Raw genomic sequence first — 21181 nt, 5'->3', positions numbered from 1 at the left:
ACTAAATCACCCCCTGCTGGCATTTTTACAGGAAGGATTCTTTCACTCTTCCTGATCCTAAACGACAGGGGTATAAAACTTCGCACCACCTTTTAGGAGTGGGAAGACTAAGAATGGCTGAAATACGCAGCTTTTTAAATCACACACCTGTGGGTGCTCATAGGGTGTCTGAAAACGGTGGGACCTATAAAGACAAGGTACCTTCTGTATAATGACTCTGGGACAGAGCTCCCCCACCCCCGCAAAAAAAAAAGTTTCTTTAGTTTAAGGAATCAGCATGAATAACTAATTGCAACCTCTGCTACCCAGTACTTGAGATTCTAATAAACTTGCAGATTAATGATTTTAGGGGTGACCTTTCCAAGGCAAACTCCAATATGAAAATAGAACTCCAGGGGGAAAAGTAGTCTTCGAAGCATGCATGGCCCTCCAAAGATTCTTCCACCACTCTTCAACACTCTCAAAGCCTTACAGAAAAATGTCCTTGACACTTGCCACCATGAATCCTTGCGAAAGACACAGTTCCGTACCAGAAATATGCTCCTGAGTGATGTTCACGTTTATTCTCACTGGTGTTCAGAAGCACTTCAAAAGTGGTTGAGACAATGCACGGGGGAAACGGATCCGCTAGCACTATCGGATTCGCTAGCACTATCGGATTTTTGTCTTGACGGAGTGATATGCAGAAGGAAAACTGAAAAGCAATCCTTTTCCTTATGTGGCACAAAAAGAATACACACGATTCTCTCAGTGGTGTATTCCTCCAGCTAGGTGGTTTAAGCACACGCCAGAAGCTCTGTGCAGCTATTGGGCCAAGTGAATAGATAGCTTGGTCCCTGGCGCGGACTCTGCTCTCCCGTCCCCCGTTAATGCCATATAAGTGTACCCCTGGGGAAGTGCTTTCTGCAGGCATCTCTACCAACTTTGCCTTTTTACAATCGGCAAGCCCTCCTTTCGGCGAACATTCGATTACAGGGACCAAGCTATTCACGGGAATACCAGTCATGGTTTAAGTGTTCCCAACCAAGCGGCATGCAGTGTCCCCACAAGTGTAGCCACCCCACAGGACAAATGCTGCTTCCCAGGAGCTTCTGCAGAGCCTCCATTCATTTATGCAACCCAAGATCTCTACCTAAAAGCAAACCAAGATGGAAACGTTCCATGCCTCATTCATTCAAATGCCCCCTTTTGACTCCTGCCCCTCTGACCCCGCAGCATACACAAGGAAAGTCTTTTAAAACTACTTTGACTTTGCCCTTTTAAGCTGCTGCGGCCATGAGAAAGAAAAGGTGCATTCCGATGACCAACTCTGCTTGGGCCACGTAAGTGAAGGGACCTTTTATCGAAAGTACAGTCCCTTGGGAAAATGTGGCCAGACGGGCAGAAAACTAAATCACCTTGGAAGTCAGTTTTGCCTCGGATGTAGGGTAGACATGTGCGGCGGGGCTTTCACGTAGTTTCTCACACACACACACACCTGGCCGGATGCTTGCCGCACCGCACTCAGCACAGTCAGGTACCAAACTCCCAGAAAAACAGGTAACTCGGAAACCAGGAGCGCCGGGCTCAGGACTCGGGGCCAAAGGCTGAGAACATCGGCGGCCTCCGCAGCCGCAGGTGTTTCAAAATTAAGCCCGACGCTGGTGAGCGCTGCTCCAAAGCGACCTGGGGGAGCGCTCGGGGCCGCCGGGGGAGCGCCCGCGGGCAGGTGTGGGCGAGCCCCGCGCCCGCGGATGCCACCGGCGCCCCGAGCTCAGCGGCCGGAACCAGGCCTGACGAGGCGGGCCCCGGGAAGGTCCCCGGAGCCCGGCTGCCAGCAGCCCGGAAATGCCTCGTACTCCGCGGGCGCCGGGCGCCCTGGAGGCCGGGCGCGGCGCCGGGGCCCGGTTCCGGACAATGAGGCGCGGGGGGCCCGGCATGACGGTGCAGCCGCGCCGGGCCGGCCCGGGGCCGCCGGGCCTGCTTAAAGATGGCGAGCCCCGCGCGCGGCTCCGCGGCCGCCCGGCCACAATGGGAGGACCCGTTCGCCCGCGGGCCTCACCTTCCATCTCCATGTCCTCGGGCTCGCTCAGCTGCTGCTCGCCCGCTTTCTGCTGCTGCTGCTGGTGGTTCATGTCGGCCGCGGCCTGGGCCTCGCCTGCGGCCAGGGGCCCGGGCTGCGGGCCCGGCGGGCGGGCGGCGGGCCGGGGCGGCGGCGGCGGCGGCGGCGGCGGGACGGCCTCCTCCTCCTCCTCCCGCGCGTCGTCGGCGGCGGCGGCCCCGGGGCGGCCCGCGGCGGGCGGCGGCGGCGGCGGCAGGGAGACGCGCACGTACTTGCTCGCGATTCGCCCAATCTCGGCGCCGAGGCGGGCGGGCGGCCGGCGGGCCGGGCCGGGAGGCCTCGTCGCTCGCTGCGGCCGCCGCCGCCGCCGCGGGGCCCGCCTCCCGCCGCCGGAGCCGGGGCTGCGGGGCCGCGAGCCGGCCGGGGGCGGGGGGCGGGGGGCGGAGGGCGGCCGGCCGGGGGCCGCGGCGTCAGCCCCGCCTCGGGCCGGGCGCGGCGGGCGGGAGGCCTGGCCGGCCGCGGCGGGCCTGCGGGGCCTGGAGCCGGCGGGAGCGGCGGCGGCGCGGGCGGGCGACGGGCCGGCCGCGTTCGGGACGCTGCGGCCTCCGCCTCCTCGGCGGCGTCGGGGCTCCGGCGGCGGACGCGGCGCCCAGCGGCTCGGCTCGGCTCGGCTCGCTCTCAAAATGGCGGCGGCGTGAAATGTCACATCCGCATGGGGGGCCCGAGAGCGAGCGAGCGAGCGAGCGAGCGAGGGAGCGAGGAGAGCAGGCGGCGGCGCAGCGAGCAGGCGGGCGGGCGCCGCGCTGGAGGGCGGAGCGGGAGCGGAGGGCGGAGCGGGAGGGCGGAGCAGAGAGCGGCCCGCCCGCCCGCCGCCGCCGCCCGCCCCGACCTCCCGCCCGCTCCCTAGCCCCGAGGTCCGCCGGGCCTGGGGGCGCTGCGGCGCGGGCGGCTCCGTCCCCCGGACCTGAGGGGCCGGGGGGCCGGGCAAGTGCCCCAGCCTGGGCGTTGGGTGGCCACAAAGCCCCGGGGGCCATGAGGGGCAGGGGCGAGAGCCTGCCTAGCGGAGGGCCCACCGGCAGCCGCTGCCGTTAGTGCCCCCCGCCGCCGAGCTGTCATTTATTCACCCGATACCTAACGTGGGAGAACTTACTTTCTCACCAGGGAAGAAACCAGAAAAGTTGGGTCCCTCAAAACCAGCCCAAATAGCCTTTCTTTTGGCGTCAGTTGGCTCCCTTCCTATCAGCCCAGCCTGGCTGACATCATGCGCCCCGGGCCTCGCTCATTCCCGGACTTGGCCAGCGAGCATCTCCCGTTCTGTCTTCTCGATCTGTGGGTTTCTGGTGATTAGGGTCTCTCTTGAATGATAACCAAGGGAGTGAGGGTGAAATAAGAGAATGGAGAGAAAAGGACATGCTCCTTTCCTCATCTGTACATCCACGTGACCGTCTCAAGGGAGAATGTAATTTTGCCCTGAAATGGCCAGATTGTGATTCCTGTCCCACTTTCCATTTCCTTATCTCCCTTCCCTGCATTTCTCTGCAGCTTATTTGCTGCCCATCACCCTATCCTCCAAGAGAACATTTTGCTCACGGTGGTATCCTAAATGCCTGGGACATAGCAAGTACTCAGTAAATATTTGTTGAATGAAGTACGATTCAAGTGACTAGGTTCCCCCCAAGAATTTCATACACTTCAAGGTCTCCCTCCAGTTAATTTCCTGCTAGACCAAAGTGAACACCGAAGGAGTTACTCCAGAAGGAATCAATCCCAGCCCCTGGGGCACCCCCAGATTCTGAAGAGGTGTTGTTATTCACACAAATGCTAATGAACAGTTCTCAGATGCAAAGGAGTCCTTCTCTCCGGCTCTCTAGACTTGGGGGAGGGCAGAAAGGACCTCTCTGGTGGAGGAAGAGGTGGCTGGGCAGGGGGATGAGATAACGTGCTTACTGGGTTCCACACTAGCCAACCTTATTTTCATTGCTGGGTTCAAAGCCAACCAGGGAATTATGAGGAGTAAGAAGGATACCTTGATGGTGGATAAATCAAACGTGGTATACCCGTACAACGAATTGCTATTTGGAAATTAAAGAGAACGAGGCTACAACACGGAAGGGTCTTGAAAATACTGTGCTGAGTCCAAGATGCCACACACGAAAGAGTACATAGTTTAAGGTTCCTATTACATGAAATGTGCAGAGCGGGCAAGTCAATCTACAAAGAGCAGAGTAGGGTCTGGGGGTTAAGGGTTTGAGGAGTGATTGCTAGTAAGTACAGAGTTGTCTTTTAGGGTGATGAAAATATCCTGAAATTTGCATAATACCTGATGCGCAAATATACTCAATATGTATATGTATATGCAAATATGCTATTTGATAGTTATACTAGTAGTAATATATTAATATTATAGTATTATATACATATATACACTGCTAATATAATAAAAACTATCAAACTGTCCACTTTAAATGGGTGAATTGTATCTCAATAAAACGAATTTTTTTTCTCAAAGTTGAATCTTTCAAAAGGACAACAATGAGCTAGGAAGACCAGAGTAGAGGCTGTTTATAGTCTAGACAAGAGGAGGAGATGAGAAAAGAGGACAGGTTTAAGTATGCTGGCACATCGAACTGGCTGGACTTGCTACAAACTGGTGTTGCAGGAAAGGGAAAGAGACATTGTTTTAAGATTCTAAGTTTGTAATCATTTATTACAGTAATAAAAAAATCAAGACACATAAATAATATGTCTCACCTCCTAGAAGCATCTTGAGAGGAGAAACTGTCTTCACAGCTCTCTCCTCAGCACCTAGTTCAGTACCTAGCATGTCGGAGATGCTCAATAAAGACTGAATGAATGTTTGCTAACTGCCTTCCAGGAACTGGGGGTTGTCTGGGATACAGAGGTGGGAAAGACAGAGGCTACTTGCTTTGAAGACTTTTTACATGGATTTTCATAAAGATTCAATGACTGTACCTCTTTGTTCTTTCCTGTCTTGCCCACATCTTCCACCAAGGAGTAGATGGTAGGTGGAGAGTTCATTTCTAAGCCATCACAGCTACCAGAAAAGCAATATCAGTGCCCTCTGAGGCCTACCAAAAGGTCCGGACCCAAATTATTCCAGAGGGCTCTGCTAGCCTGTTTTCTTCTTCCTCTGGTGGATTAGCTGTAAAGCCCATTTGCACGCAGGAGGAGTGTGTGTGGAAGAACTCTGCAGAAGACAGGAATCAGCTGAGTAATGCCTGCTTCCTGGTGGGGTGGGGGAGCGGTTAATGCCAAGATGGCTCCAAAGGACCTGGAGCTCCAGAGGCCGGAAGACTTGAAGCATCATTTCTGATCATTTGACAGTTTTTAAACATTTTATAATCCCTACCGTGGTTCAGACTGAAGGCAGAGACAGAAACCCAGGGAGATAGGAGCCACTGGAGCAACTGCCTTGTCATTAAGTCGAGTCAGTAAGTGCAGGGAGGGGCCACCCTATCATTACTCTCTGAGCAAAACATATTTCTGCTGCTCCCAGGGCCCCATGCCATGACTTGGCATAAACAACCCATTGGTTTTTCTTCTTAAGAACCAAAATATTTCTCTACCTGAAAGCTACGTTGGCCAAGGCCTAAAATAAATTGATCCAAGTGTCAGAGGAGAAAGGCATTCCCCCACACCCACACTCAGGATAACTGAATTCTTAATCTATACTTGGGAAAATGATCTGACCTCCCATCCACAAGGTTAGTGAGGAGGATTTAGGCTTAGAGGAGATGAGGCATTTGGCCAACGTCACGCAGCTAGAAGCAGTTTGGGAGGGTAAGGGGCTTTGGGATTCACAACCAGATGATCTCCTTTCCATAGAGGGTTCTGCAAACTTGAACTAGGGAAGCTGGCATAACCTCTTTGAACTCAAGGTTCTTATCAAGGAAATGAGGAGGACAGTTCCTACCGTAAGGAGCTGTTGGAAATCAAATGAAATGATTAAACTTTATTTAAACACTTCATGACCCAGAGGTGAGATAGTTACTGTAAGAGTGGGGCAGAATGTGATGAGCTCCCAGCCCCCAGTTCCTGACCCACTCCCACTACCCCTTCACTCAAACTGCTGCTAGGCTGAGTACCCCCTCAGTGCCAGGGCCTGGGCTGCCAGAGGGTGAATGAATGACAAATTGACCAGGCAGTGTCCAATGAAAACAAAGTCACGTGACCAACATTCTCCAGGGCGGAGTTTTGGGAAAGGAGGTGCCAAAATGTTAATCTGAGCTCCTTGGTTGCCACTTTGGTAATGACTGCTAATGGCTGGCCTGGTGTCCATGTAGATGTTGGGGTCTTGTTAATTTTTTAAAAACAAGTCGTAAACATGCTTTGATAGTGTGACTGCGTTGACTCAAATTTTAATACCAGAGATCCAGTAATGAGAGGCAGCTGAGAACATGGGCAGACAGCAGTGCATTCTTCCTTTTGTGTGTGTGTGTTTTTAGGAAAATTAGTCATACTATTACCCACTTCTGTTGATCTGACCCTCTTAAATGGGTTAGAATATGGGACATAGAGAAATTTGCAATTATGTGATTTTGGGAAAATTCGTGGGGGGCTCTCCTTGGCAGCATCCCTGATGTATGCACTAGATGCCATCCCTCAACCCCAGCTACCACTAAAAATGCCTCCAGAACTGCCGCCGGGTTATTCCGTGACTCAATTTACTTTTCTATTAATAACTCTAAAAATAAACTGCTGACCTGGAAAATTAAATTATTTTCAAAGACATTGGGAAATGAGGGTTGAGAATGTATCTGTTAAAAGTAAAACTCGTACCATTTCTGAACCTCACACACTTTCATTCATTCATTCAACACGTATCAACAGAATGAGTGCCTCTCCTGGCCCCGAGTTCAAGGTCTGGATTGGAGGCCGCTGCACCAGTAGTAAGGGACTAGGGGGCAGAAAAGAAGAAACATTGCTTCAAGACAGTAAGACGGGTCTCCTGTCCTGTGAGACTGTGGCTCACCCTTCCAGCTGGAAATGCCCTTTCTCAGCATAACTCCTCCCATCTTCAGCCCCTGACTGCACGGAGCACAGACAGCTACACCAATGGGCTCCAGGGCCAGTTAGGCAGGTCCTTCCTTCCATAGCCCTTGCTTAGGAAATTTTTATTGAATTAATGCATATGCACACTGGCCACAGTTCCAGGCAGATTCCTTGCGGCAGAATTTCAGAATTCAGTGACTATTGCAAGCTGCAACTGGATTTAATCTACCAGATGGGAACTCAGGGAATTTAAATTAATTAAAATAATGGCATTCGATATCAGGGTTGATAGGGAGTCTCAGACTCAGGTTCTAAGGGCAACAAGCAAGCTTAAGAACACCGAGATCCCTTTTGTGTTAACGAAAATTACACACAAACAGTGGACATTTATTAAGCACTTACTATGTGTGCCAGGCACCCTGGGTGAGGGTTTTGCCTGGCATTTTTTTTTTCCTGATAACCAGGAACCTCCAAAGACTTAATACAGGAAGAGAATGTGCTGTGTTAATAACTGTCACATTTCTTTAAAAAGTAATTTTTGTTCAATAATCTCTGCTCTGCCCCACCGCGTCTACTAAAGTAAAGCAGAAAGGAAATTTTTGTCTGTAATTCAATTTTCTACATTTTGAGAGAGCCTTTTGAATTTCTTTTAAAAACAGCAATGATATTTTTGAATGACAAAGAACAGTGTTTTTTAGGATCTGGTGTTTTTTAGACATTTTTCTCACAAGAAGAAAAATTGAGGCCTTAAAAAAGAATGACCCATTGAAAACAAAACGAAACAAAAAGATGACCTTGATTTTAACCACTTAGTTTTTGCTTTTTCCTCATTTTAATAGGGGTTAATTCTGCTATTGACTTGAAGTGACTTTCAAAGAAAATCAAAGGCGGCAGTGGGAAAATACAGGAATATAGAATTAAATTCTTCAATCAAAGAGGAAAAATTCCAGAGAAGAGGAAAAGAATACAAATATGCAATTAATAAATCTACATCTACCTGAAGAAAACAAAATCCCGGATTTGAAAAGACATATGCACCCCTGTTTATTCCTGCGTTATTTGCAATAGCCAAGATATGGCAGCAATTAAGTGTCCATTGATAGATGAATGGATAAAAAAAAAGATGTGGTACAAATACACAATGGAATATTATTTAGCCATAAAAAGAAAAGAAATCCTCCCATTTGCAACAACATGGATGGATCTAGAGGATATTATGCTCAGTGAAATAAGCCAGGTGGAGAAAGACAAATACCATATGCTTTCACTTATTTGTGGAATATAAAAACAAAGCAAAACAGAAAGAACAAAATAGCAGTAGACTCACAGACACCAAGAAGGGACTGGTGGTTATCAAAGGGGAGGGGTGTGGGGGGCGGGGGGGGGGCGTGTGAAGGCGATAAAGAGGCACAATAATTTGTAAATCACAATATAAGTTGGTCACAGTACTACAGCATGGAAAATACAGTTAATGATTCTGTAACATCTTGCTACGTTGACAGATAGTAACCACACTAGAGAGGGTGAAGATTTAGTAATATGGGTAACTGTTAAACCACTGTGTTGTATATTTGAAACCAACAAAGATGGTATATCAGTGATACCTTAGAAAAAAAGAATTAAACAATAAATCAACAAATAAAGGTAAGTATGTTGGTGTGGAGGATCACGGGGAAACAGTGAAGGCAAACAGTGGATCTGTGGCATCTTGCTGCACTGATGGACAGTGACTGCATTGGGGTATGAATGGGGACGACAATACGGGTGAATGTAGCAACCACATTGTTTTTTCATGTGAAATCTTCATAAGAGTGTATATCGATAATACCTTAATAAAATTTTTTTTAAAAAAGGTAAGTATGTACCCAGACACAAAAATACAAATAAAAAATATAAATCTACATCATGTTGTTGCCCTGCTTTAAATTTTGCATTTATTTTATACTGGCCCAAATTTAAATGAATTGCTCTGCTTCCTAAGAATGATTGTTAATTCTGGAGAACTTTTAATCAAATAATGCAACAAACATTTTGGGTATGTCTATGAAGCTGGCCGTTGCCCTAGCCATACCAACCATTTATGTTAGACCATCTCTATTGATACTTCACTCTCTCTGATTTGGCTTCTCAATTCAACCACAAATATTTTTGCATGTCTATTATATTCAAGGTGGGAGATGGAAAAGTGGGTGGGGGGGGTTTCTACTTCACCATAAATTATGACGTTACCTGGCTTGTTTTATGTTATCTTTATACAACAATTCTGTTGTAAATATTATCCCCCTTTTTAAACAGCAACGCCCTCAGGGGTTAACAGGAGCCCAGATGTGATAGCCAAGGCAGTTTGGCCCCCAAGCCATTCTTTTTAGCCACAATACTAGGCACAAGTTACAGTTAGCAGTCTTTCCCCCAAAACATAGGAAGAGGAATTTGGGGGTACCATGTTTACTTTCTTATGTCAGACTTTTCTATGAGGATCAGTAATATACAGCCTCTGGGCCAAATCTGCATATGGGCCCCCCTCCCGTTTTTTAATAAAATTTTATCAGAACACACCATTCATTCACTCATTTATTGTCTTTGGCTGTTTTCACCCTACAAAGGCAGAGATGAGTAGCTGCAGAGACCAAAGACCGTATTGTATGGCCCCTAAAGCCGAAAGCATTTACTACCTTTACAGAAAATTGGTTGACCCCTGCTGTATGGTTTTCAATTGTTTTATCATGTGCATATATAATACTTTGATAACAAGAACATTTGGAGGAAACACACATCAGAACTATGTATAGCATTAGAGCAGAGCTATAAGGAGCCCCCAAGAGAAGAAGGCTGAGACCCCAGGAGGCGAGCAGTTCTTTGGCATGGGTCGGTGCTGAGAATCCAGGTGGCCCTTATCTGAGACCACCCTTTTACCATTCCTCTTGGTTGCCTTGCGAGGTACAGAGGGCTCCCCAGGCACTGCCAGAGCTGGTACCATCAGACACTCCCTTGGTTCCCTTTTCCTCCAGGGTCACCAGGACTTGTCTAGCACTTTCTGATCCACATTATAAGCTCAGTTCAAAGCAGTTTCTCAGGGTATCATCACAGGGCCTTTTGTATCACCATCCCAGGAAAAGCTGGTTAAATATCCCACCCTGGGGGGAAACCCTTTCAATAGGTTCAGAGTAGGGCTGGAGAGGGGTATTTTTATAAGCACCCCTGGGTGATGCTCCCTCACTCCTCTGCTGCACCCCACAGTGGACGGGGCCTAGCAGGTGGCCTCTGAGATGTCTTGGATAACTACATTATGTGTAGCTATTACATTATAGCTCATATGTGATGGGTACTTAATGCGTGCCAGACACTGTCCTGAGTGACTCCCCGGAATGAATTCATGTAAATGTCACAACAGCCTCTTGGGCAGAACCACACTCATAGTTGGGTGGCTGGTGCACTGCACATCAAGTGGGGCAGGAAATCAGTGTTTGCCAGGAGCTGGGAAGGAAGAGTTGGCTGCACAGGGACATGCAGGGGAATTTTTAAGGTGTTTGTTTTGATAGTGGAGGAATACGTGACCCTATGCATTTGTAAAACCCATAGGATATTACATCACAAAGAGTGAACATCAATGTGCACAGACTTTTTTCAAAGCCAGGGGGGACATTGGAGGACCCCAGGATGGAATGGAGACTGTGGCAAATGAATCCAACTTTGCTGCCAGTGTGCGACATGACCTCCTTGAAGGAGGTGGGAGAAAAAAGGAGCTGACTCAGGTGATTTTGGAAAATAGCATTTTAGGTGGAAACTATAAAGCTACAAAGAATTGTAGATTTAAAGAAAGGTGGGGTGTTTGTGTGCTAAAATCCATCCCAAGAACTCCTAGCCAAGCTTGCTTCTGGCAACAAATGCCCTATCTACCATGGGGAGAGACAGGTGTCTGCCAAGAGGAGCACCAAGGGTCTAGAGAAGCTCGTGCTGGCCCTGCCGACAATCGACATGGTTTATTACCCCCATTTCGCAGATGAGGAAAACAACACAGCAGGAGGTTAATGGACCCAAGAACTGATCCAGTAAAGCACCATGATTTCACCTCTGGAAACAACCAAAATGCCATCAATAGATGAATGGATACATAAAAGTGGTCTAGCTTACAAATGGAACACTATTCAGCCATGAAAAGGAATGACACATTGATACCTGCTACAACAGGGATGAGCCTTAAAAACAACATGTTAAGTGACAGAAGCCAGCATCAAAAGGCTACATACATGATTCCATTTATAGGACATGTCCATTATATGTAAATGCATAGAGACAGAAAGTAGATTAGTGGTGGCCAGTGGCTGGAAGGGAGGATAGGAGAATGGGGAGGGACTGCTAAGGAGTAAGGGATTTGGAGGGAAGAATCAGAATGTTTAAAACTGACCATGGTGATGGTTGCTCAACTCTGAATACACTACAAGTCACCAAATTCATTATACACTTAATTAGGAGACCTGTGTAGTATGTGAATTTTATCTCAATAAAACTGTTATTAATTTTAAAAAAAGAAACAAATTTCAATTCTGGCAACCTGAATACCCCTCCATGGGAGCACTCTACAGTGACCCCAAGTTGCCTTCACCCCACTAGGCCTGTCGATTCTTTTAAAACCCACATCTAAGGAATTTTTGAATTAATGCTCTGACACATAATTAATACAAATAGCCATTTTCACCTGTCCTCTCTGTGCCAGCCACTTTTCTTATATTAGCTCCACTTTTCACACCAGCTGGGCATGTTGAGTTCCAGGCTCCCATACTTTCTGGGAAGGCTGTGTTCCTGGAGAAGGCAACATTTAAAGCTAATCATTCAAGACGGACCCGCACAGGGGAGGGCAGGTGTTTCTCTACCAGCTCAGTGTGGTAGCCCTAGTGGTGTAAGTATAGACACAGGCTGCTGCAGGCCTCTTCATCCAACTCACTCCAAAGTTACTGGACCTTTCAATTAATGTGCGGTGTAAGGAATTTGCATTATTTCATTTTAAGACAAAAAGTGAGATTTTACGCACGCTTTTACTGCATTGATTCAAATTTGCCCTGAAAATGACAGCCCTTCATGATTATCGTTCTTTTATGGAGACACTGGCAACTTGTCCAAAATCACACAGCAGATAAGTGATGGAACCAGGATTCTAAGTCTAACTCCGAAGCTGAGGCTTATGTGTACCCAGCTCCTAGGGTTGCACCTCCCTCCAATTACCCTAATCATTTGAAAGTCCCATCTCCTCTGAGTTTAAGTGGGCAGCAGTTGGGCAGGATCCAGTTGGGCAAGTAAAGTATTGAGATAGTTACTCTCAAAAGGACACAGAATTCCTTTATAAAAGTATCTGGCCACAGGGATGGAAGCACAGCACGGCATAACATTCTTGTATGTTGACAGATAGTAACTGCACTAGTTGGGGTGAGAATTCAATGTGTGTAACTGTTGAACACTGTATTGTATACTTGAAACCAATAATATTGTGTATGAACTTGTGGATAAAATGAGAGTTCCTGTGGCCAGGATTCTCACCTGGCCCTGGTTTAGCTCACTGCACACCTGTGGGCAATACGTGGCTGATGACTCTATAAAAAGAGCTCCGCCCAGTGCTCTGGGCACCACACGGTGGCGGGGCTGCAAGGCTGCCGGAGAGCAGAGCAGAGGCTGGAGTGGTGGCAGCGCCGAGGACAGAGGCCCAGAGGACAGCTGTGCAGGACGACTGTGTGGGACGGCTGTGCAGACAAAGGGGCCCAGAGGACGGCTGTGCAGGCAGAGAGGCCCAGAGGCAGAGACCGGCTTGCTGCATGCAGACTCGCTCTGAGTGAACGGGATTTTAGTGACAGACCTGCCACCTGGAAATAAAGTTGGGTATAACCCTTTCACCCCAGGAACGTTTGCTGTCATTTTCTTTGGTCACACTGAATCCATAGCGAACTTACCCGGGGCTGAAGCCCATTGGCAAGACAGAACTATACTGCAATAAAAAAATACAATTAAAAATAAATAGATAAAGAAAGAAAAGAAGTAACAAACATACACATACACACACGGTATTCAGTCTAGAATGAAATCATTAGAACCTTGGATTCGTTAAAAACTTAGAATTTACCTTTTAAGTTTCTAAAACCCTTTAACAGTTTGGATTTGAATAGAAACCTTGGGCTTCCATCGAATTGTTTGATCTCCTGTTTTTCTTTTGAGCATCTGCAGGTGCTGGAACAGCACCCCGTCAGCACCTGTGAGCGCCCTCACCGCTGAGAATCTGCACCTGTGAACGTGGAGAATCGGGCCTCCCTGTCCACCTCACCAAGCTGAAGTCAAGTTCAAATGGGATACAACAGGGGTTGGCAAACTACAGCCAAGTTCATTATAGAGATGAAGACACTGAGATTCAGAGGTGTGGGATAATGGCCCAAGACCGTATAGCTACTGAGCAATAGTCTGAGACTTGAATCTACCTCTATTTGACTCTAAAATCCTATTTTCCCTATTCCACCTGTTCACATATCCTTGTGGGGCGGGGGCAGAAGGGGAAGAACAATCAGTATCAGCTGCCGCAGCTTACACACAGAGGCCACATCTGTCTGGTTTACTTCCTGTTTTTGTATACAGCCCAGGAGCTAAGAATGGCTTTGACATTTTTTCAGTGGTTGAGAAAAAATAATAATAATAGTATTTTGTGACATGTGAAAATTATTACATTTCATATTTCAGCGTCCATCAATAAGGCTTAATTGGCTACGGCCACACCCACTAATGTACTCATTGTCTCTGACTGCTGTAATGGCAGAGGAGGAGTTGGGACAGACTTGTATGGTCCGCAAAATCCAAATTACTTCCCAGTGGACCTTTATAAAAAAGGCAGCTGGCCCCCAGGATAAAGGATGCTCTTGGTAAAACAGCATATGCCACATAAATATCAGTATTTATTTTGCCTTCTAAACCTTCTGTGTTTATGAACTATGAGATTTATTTATGAGCATGCATTTTCTCCTATATTTTTTAAAGCATTAATCAAACGAATGACTAATAGGGAACAAGTCCTCATGATGCAGACATAGGACAGAGGTCCTTGATGTGGAAAGAATAATAAATAAAGACAAGCTAAGCCTATAATCAATCATGTGGTCATAAAGCCAAATAACAAATAGGGAACAAGAGAAAGATGTTCAATATAGTTAGTAACAAATAAATCCAAATGAACTATGAGGTATTTTTTTCACCCAGCAGGTTGGCAGTGGTTAAAAATTTAAAAGATGGGCACAATGATGGAGAAAACGCAGGAAAATGGACATACCTTGCACAGGTATGTTTCCCTGGATAATTAATTGTGCTTAACTTTTTAAATTGAAAATATTAAAAAATATATATATAGGTTTGCATATTTCATTTATACATGGAATCTGAAAATCAAAACAGATTCATAAAGGGAACAGACTGGTGATATGGGGTGGGGGGAGGGGGCAGGAGGGAAGGGTGTGTGAAATAGTGAAGGGGAAAAAATTAGAATGTTTGCTATCTTGACCTGGGATGCTTATGTGAGCATACACACATCAAAATTTATCAAGCTGTACACTAAGATTTGTGCATTTTTTTGTATGTACCTCCATATAAAAGTTTTTTTAAAATAAATTTAACTATTCCTATGACAGTAAAAAAAAAAATACAGACACATATACGTTTAGAACAAAAGGCAAATATTTTCCATTATGTATCCAAAAAAATATTTTATGAACATCAAATGAGTGTCACGCCATGGGAAAGAATTTATAGTTGACACAATTGCTATGGGAAGCCATTGAAAGTTTTTATGCAGGGCATGGCAAGATCAGATTTACACTTTTAAAAATATCTCTTTGGCTGCTGGGTGGAGCTTTGGCCCTGAAGCAGAGACTTGGAGTATGTTTTGGCAATTATCTTCAAGCATGATGGAGGTATATGAAGTAACACAAAAGTTACCAGCGGGTACCACCTCCCTGCCCAGCAGTGCCTGCCCCTTCCCATCGCAACCTTGTATTCTTTCCAACTTTTCACCACAATGTTTGAGCCCAATGCAGCCATTCTAGGCCAGCTGTCTGATACAAATATAATATGAGCCACATGTGTAATTGTTACCTTTCTGGGAGTCACATTTGAAAAAATAAAAACCAGTTCCTCGAAAAATGAAACAGAATTGCCATACGACCCAACAATTCTACTAGATGTACATCCAAGGGATTTGAAAACTTATGTCCACACAAAGTCTTAGACACAAATGATCATAGCAGCTTTATTCATAGTAGCCCCAAAGCGGAAGCAACCCAAATGGCCACCAACTCTTGAACAAATAAACGAAATGTGGTATACAGCCATGTAATAAACTGTTATTCAGCCAGAAGGAATGCAACACTGTTGCATGCAAAAATGTGGGTGAACCTTGGAAACATGTTCTGTGCAAGAGGCCTTGAAAGAGGCCATTTACAAAGAACCACACATTGCATGCCTCCTCTTACATGAAATGTCCAGAATAGGTAAATCCATAAAAAGTAGATTAGTGATTGCCAGGAGTTGGGGGGGTGGTATGGAAAGTGACTGCTAAAGGGTATGGGTTTCTTCTGGGGGTGATGAAAAAATTCAGGGATGAGCATTGTGGCAATGGGTGTACAATTTTGTGACTCTACTAAAATCCACCCAATTGTACAATTTAGGGGGGTGAATATTGGGTTGTGAGTTTTACCTCGATCGAAATACATCTATACAAATAAAAAGAAACTGGTGATACTAATTTCAACAGGATACTTCATTTAACCCAATTATATCCCTAAGGTATTACCATTTCCACAGGTAATGGACATAGAAATGTACTGAGACATTTTACATTACTTTTTTCTTATTAAATCTGGAGAATCTGGTATGGATTTCACACAGTTCATCTCAATGTACATGTTAAAATTTCATTGGAAATATTTGATCTACACTTAGATTTCATATAAATTACCTTTGAAAAAATGGAGTCAAATGTTATCAAGAGCTGTTTAGATGGTACTTTAATGTATTTTTCAAATTTCCTTTGAAGATAACACATTAATTTAAAAACAAAAAAAGAAGAACTCTATATCCAAGTGGTTCCAAACCACTTAAAAGTTTTCCGATAAAATCAAGCATCAGTGTTTAAACTTAAATTAATTAAAATTAATTCAATGAGAAGTTCAGCACTCCAGTCGCACTATTTATATTTCAAAGGCCCAGCTGCCACGTGGGGGGCTGGTGGCCCCTGTTCTGGGCAGCCCAGATGTAGTTCTCCTTCATTACCTGAAGTTGGCTTGGCAGCACTGCCTTAGAGGGGTACTGGGAGGATGACCTGGGTTCATGGACCTACCTTGCTTACAATTCTGCCTATGCTGTTCTCCAGAGAGTACAGGATACCATGTAACGATTTCACTGTTGCACCTTCCCTTAGCCTGCTCTGTCTTCCAGGCTGGACAAGCCTCCCTCTCTTCTGCCTCCTGAAACTCCTAAGCAAGTCTCCCACTTCCATCTGTCTCAGCCTGCCCAGGTTCAGGCCCCCATCCTTCTCTTGCTCTCAGCCTCTCCTTGTGCCCCCTGCCCCCTCCACCCTCCCTGGGTGAGTGCATGTTTCCTAAGGGCATTCCTAGGCCTATCTCCACCTCTAACTCTAAGCCATTCTCCACAGGGCAGCCAGTCATCCTTTCGAAATGCAATTTAAAGGAGTAACTCCCTTTCCTGAGAACCTCCACCGGGCCTTGTTTGATCTGGCCCCTCCCGGCTGCCTTCGCACCCCACCTTGAATCTGGAAGTACCTCTGGTCTCTCTGTACCTGATACTACTACACTGCAGTTGGTATTGGTAGCCATCTGCCTGGGACTGTTTGATTAAAAGCACCAGATGAGTTCTCACATGTTATTATATGTTCATTGCCTTTCTCCTACTGTTAGATGGGAATTTTCTGAATGCGGCAGGGTCCCGTCTGCCTCATTTATTTCCTGTCCCCAAATCTGAGCACATGTAGGTGCTCAATAAGTATATGAGAGTTGAAATTTTTTTAAATACAGATTTAAAAAAAATTCTGTGTCCTCCACTGGAGTGTAGCCTCTAAGGGATAGGAGCTGCCCTTATCTCATTTGCGGTAGACACTTACGGAAAGACTCAGCGCCTGAAGGAACAAACCCATTCATTCGTAGGTTTCTGGCAGCAGAATGTCTGAGCCAGGTGTGGAAGCAGCCCGAGCTTGGTGGCTGCCCCACCTACAAGGGTGAAGCCCCGCAGCCTCGCCAGTGCCCCCTCTCCAGCTTCACAAATGCACACACCCCTCTCCGTATTTGTGGGGCTCCGCAGGGTGACTTCTCCATGTAGGCAAAGTGAGGAATGGTATCCTCTGTCCGGAGAACCACAATAACAACAAAAGGAGGAGGAAGCTAAAGATGGTTTAACTTGTAACAGCCAGAATGTCAGTTACACAATGTCTGTAACAGCCAGAATGTCAGTTACAAAGGCAGGGGAGCAAGACCCCTGAGCTGCAAAGGAGATCACAGGAGGCAAAGCACCCTTGCCAATTTATGGATCTAGAACACATGCTCACTATTTTAATGGTAACTTCTACGATTTCAACTCCAGACTAGTGTGCCTGCCAGATTTGAAGCCTTGTTTTGTTTTGCTTTTTGGAAGAGGCATGTTACAACGTTTCTAAACACAATAGCCAATTCAGCAGAACCCGGTAAAGTGATCTGGCTCTACCTTGGAAGAGAATGGGATTTAAAGAGATGCCAAAGGTGACTTTCAGGGATTTCCCGGGGTAACTATGATCTTGGAGCCTGGGCTCTGTGTACAAGCCTTTAGCACTGAGTCAGGTCAGACCTGAAGACCCCTCATCCTCTTGGGCTCTCCTCCCTGCCTCTAGCCTGTCGCCACATCCACTCTGCCACTAGTTACTGAAAGACCCAACTCTATTTTGGTCAGTCCAAACAATTTCCCAAAGACCCAGGCCAGAGGCAAGAGAAGGTCCAGCTGCAAAGGAAGAAGACCAGTGCTTATTTGCAAATCACGTGCGTGCATACCTAAAACCCGCCAGAGAAGAAACAGACCAGGTTCGAAAGGCAACACAAGATTTCCAAAAGGCAACCAAAGGCAAAATCTTACTCTACGTCCCTGAAATCCACAGCTTTCTTAGGAACCAGCAATAAAGTTAGAAAATATCTAAAAAAACATACCTTGCTTTTGGCTGCTTTTCCTCCAGCTAAAGTTAGCCAGTAGACACCTGGATTGGAAGCTGGTGCTGGGGACGTGAGGGGGAAGCTCCATCAGGCACTTGGGGAGAGGCTGTGCTTTGCGCTTCTGGCTATGCTTAAAGCCACTCGCAGGCCTTTGTCTCCAAGGTGGCCTTGACTGCCTGGTGAACCTCATGACATCAGGTTCTCTGGGGCCTCCCAGAGCTTTCTGCGCCGCTGGGAGACACCCAGCAAAGGGAAAGCAATCTGGTTCTGTCTCTGCAACCTCCAGCCTTTCATAAGTCTCCTCCCCAAACAGGTGGTCCAGAGAAAGGGTCTGGAATCCCTCCTTCATTTGCATAGCTTAAAGGTTTTCTTAAGGCGTGGTTCTAGAGCGAAAGAACGGGCTACTCAAGTATTTTGAAGCCTCCACCTTTTCTCCAAGTACAGTGCAAAAAACCATCATATGAGGACTTTCACTCCAAATGCAGTAGAACCCCCTTATCTGCAGGGGATATGTTCCAAGATCCCTGTTGGATGCCCAAAATCTTGGCTAGTACACTACATGCTATGCTTTTTTCTATACATACATATCTATGATACAGTTTAGCTTATAAATTAGGCACAGTACAAGATTAACAACTAATAATAAAATAGAACAATTATAACAACATACTGAAATAAAAGCTATGTGAACCTGGTCTCTCTTGAATGTACTGTACTCCCCCTTCTTGTGATTATGTGAGATGATAAAATGTGTAGGTGATGAGATGGGGTGAGGTGAATGACTAGGCATTGTGATGTAGCATTAGGCTACCCCTGACCTTCTTATGTTATGTCAAGAGGATCATCTGCTTCCACACAGTGGTTGACCATAGTAACTGAAACTTTGGAAAACGAAACCTCAGATAAGTGGGGACTACTGTATTTGCTATGGCACTTTGCTAGATAGAAAAATAGGAAGATGGATGGATGGATGGATAGATGGATAGGTGGATAACCACTTAAACACTGTGTTTTCATCTCATCCATTCTTTCCCTGAAGACTTAGCCCTTAATGGCTCAGGGGTTGGATTCTGCCAGGTACTTTGGGGGCTCCTGAATCAGGCATTTTAGATAATCTCCTTATAATCTTTAACATATGATTTCATTGTTTAATTACCTTACAGTACAGATGCTTTGCATGGCTGAAGGAAACATCATTTAACATAACATGATTGCAGGCTATACATAGTGTACACTACTGATATCCTTCACATCACTCCCATTAATGAGTTCATTAATGTGAAATAACTGGGGAATTTTAAATGTTTTGTATTTTGCAAAAATCCTGAGTAGGTTGTTATATGGCTGTTTAGGAACATTTTGGGAACGTATTATTAGCTGGGAGTGCACTGAAAAAAATAGATATACTAATAGCAAAGAAAGAACTAGGAACAGTCCACACAGCCATTCACAGGAGAATGGCTGAATTATTTGTAGTATAATCCTATAATGGAATACTCTACAGCAAAAAACAGAAAAGAAAAAATGTACAGCAACTACAGATTATTGGGATGTGTTCCCATGCTCACTTCCTATGAATAGGAAGAATTAATATTGTTAAAATGGCCATCCTGCCTAAAGCAGTCTACAGATTCAGTGCAATCCCTATCAAAATACCAACAGCATTCTTCAATGAACTAGAGAAAATCGTTATAAAATTCATATGGAACCACAAAAGACCCCCAAGACCCAAAGCAATCCTGAGAAGGAAGACTAAAGCTGGGGGGATGACACTCCCCAACTTCAAGCTCGACTACAAAGCCACAGGAATCAAGACAATTTGGTATTGGTACAAGAGCAGAACAATAAACCAATGGAACAGACTAGAGAGCCCAGATATTAACCCAACCATATATGATCAATTAATATATGATAAAGGAGCCATGGACATACAATGGGGAAGTGACAGCCTCTGCAACAAACGGTGTTGGCAAAACTGAACAGCGATGTGTAAGAGAATGAAACTGGATTATTGTTTAACCCCATACACAAAGTAAACTCAAAATGGATGAAAGACCTGAATGTAGGTCATGAAACCATAAAACTCTTAGAAGAAAACATAGGCAAAAGTCTCCTGAATATAAACATGAGCAACTTCTTCCTGAACGCAACTCCTCGAGCAAGGGAAACAAAAGCAAAAATGAACACATGGGACTACATCAAGCTACAAAGCTTCTGCACAGCAAAGGACACCATCAACAGAACAAAAAGGCATCCTACAGTATGGGAGAATATATTTGTAAACAACATATCCGACAAGGGGTTAACATCCAAAATATATAAAGAACTCACATGCCTCAACACCCAAAAAGCAAATAACCTGATTAAAAAATGGGCAGAGGATATGGAGAGACACTTCTCCAAAGAAGAAACTCAGATGGCCAACAGGCACATGAAAAGATGCTCCACATCACTAATTATCAGGGAAATGTAAATTAAAACCACAATGAGATATCACCTCACACTAGTTAGGATGGCCAGCATTGAAAAGACTAAGAACGACAAATGCTGGTCAGGATGTGGAGAAAGGGGAACCCACCTACACTGCTGGGGGGAATGTAAGCTAGTTCAACCATTGCAGAGAGCAATATTGAGGTTCCTCAAAAAACTAAAAATAGAAATACCATTTGACCCAGGAATCCTACTCCCTGGAATTTACCCAAAGAATACAAGTTCTCAGATTCAAAAAGACATATGCACCCCTATGTTTATCACAGCACTATTTACAATAGCCATGAAACAGAAGCAACCTAAGTGTCCATCAGTAGATGAATGGATAAAGAAGATGTGGTACATATACACAATGGAATATTATTCAGCCATAAGAAAGAAAGAAATCCTACCATTTGCAACAACATGGATGGAGCTGGAGGATATT

The 21181-nt window shown here is 45.6% G+C and overlaps 2 protein-coding genes across 2 annotated transcripts in view; one reads left to right on the top strand and one right to left on the bottom strand.

Moving 5' to 3' along the window:
• Positions 1 to 2351, bottom strand: part of USP7 (ubiquitin specific peptidase 7) — a 61812-nt gene extending 59461 nt beyond the window's left edge. The window contains exon 1 of the mRNA XM_036931769.2: positions 2042 to 2351. Coding sequence (XP_036787664.1) covers positions 2042 to 2114 — 73 coding nt within the window. The 5' untranslated portion in view covers positions 2115 to 2351. The remainder of the gene's footprint in view (positions 1 to 2041) is intronic.
• The window catches only part of ABAT (4-aminobutyrate aminotransferase), a 383605-nt gene that overhangs the window by 194276 nt on the left and 168148 nt on the right, over positions 1 to 21181 (top strand). The gene's annotated exons all lie outside the window — the stretch shown is intronic.

This window comes from Manis pentadactyla, chromosome 10 (assembly GCF_030020395.1).
Source record: "Manis pentadactyla isolate mManPen7 chromosome 10, mManPen7.hap1, whole genome shotgun sequence".
Taxonomy (NCBI): Eukaryota; Metazoa; Chordata; class Mammalia; order Pholidota; family Manidae; genus Manis; species Manis pentadactyla.
This window is presented reverse-complemented; position numbering and strand designations above follow the sequence as displayed.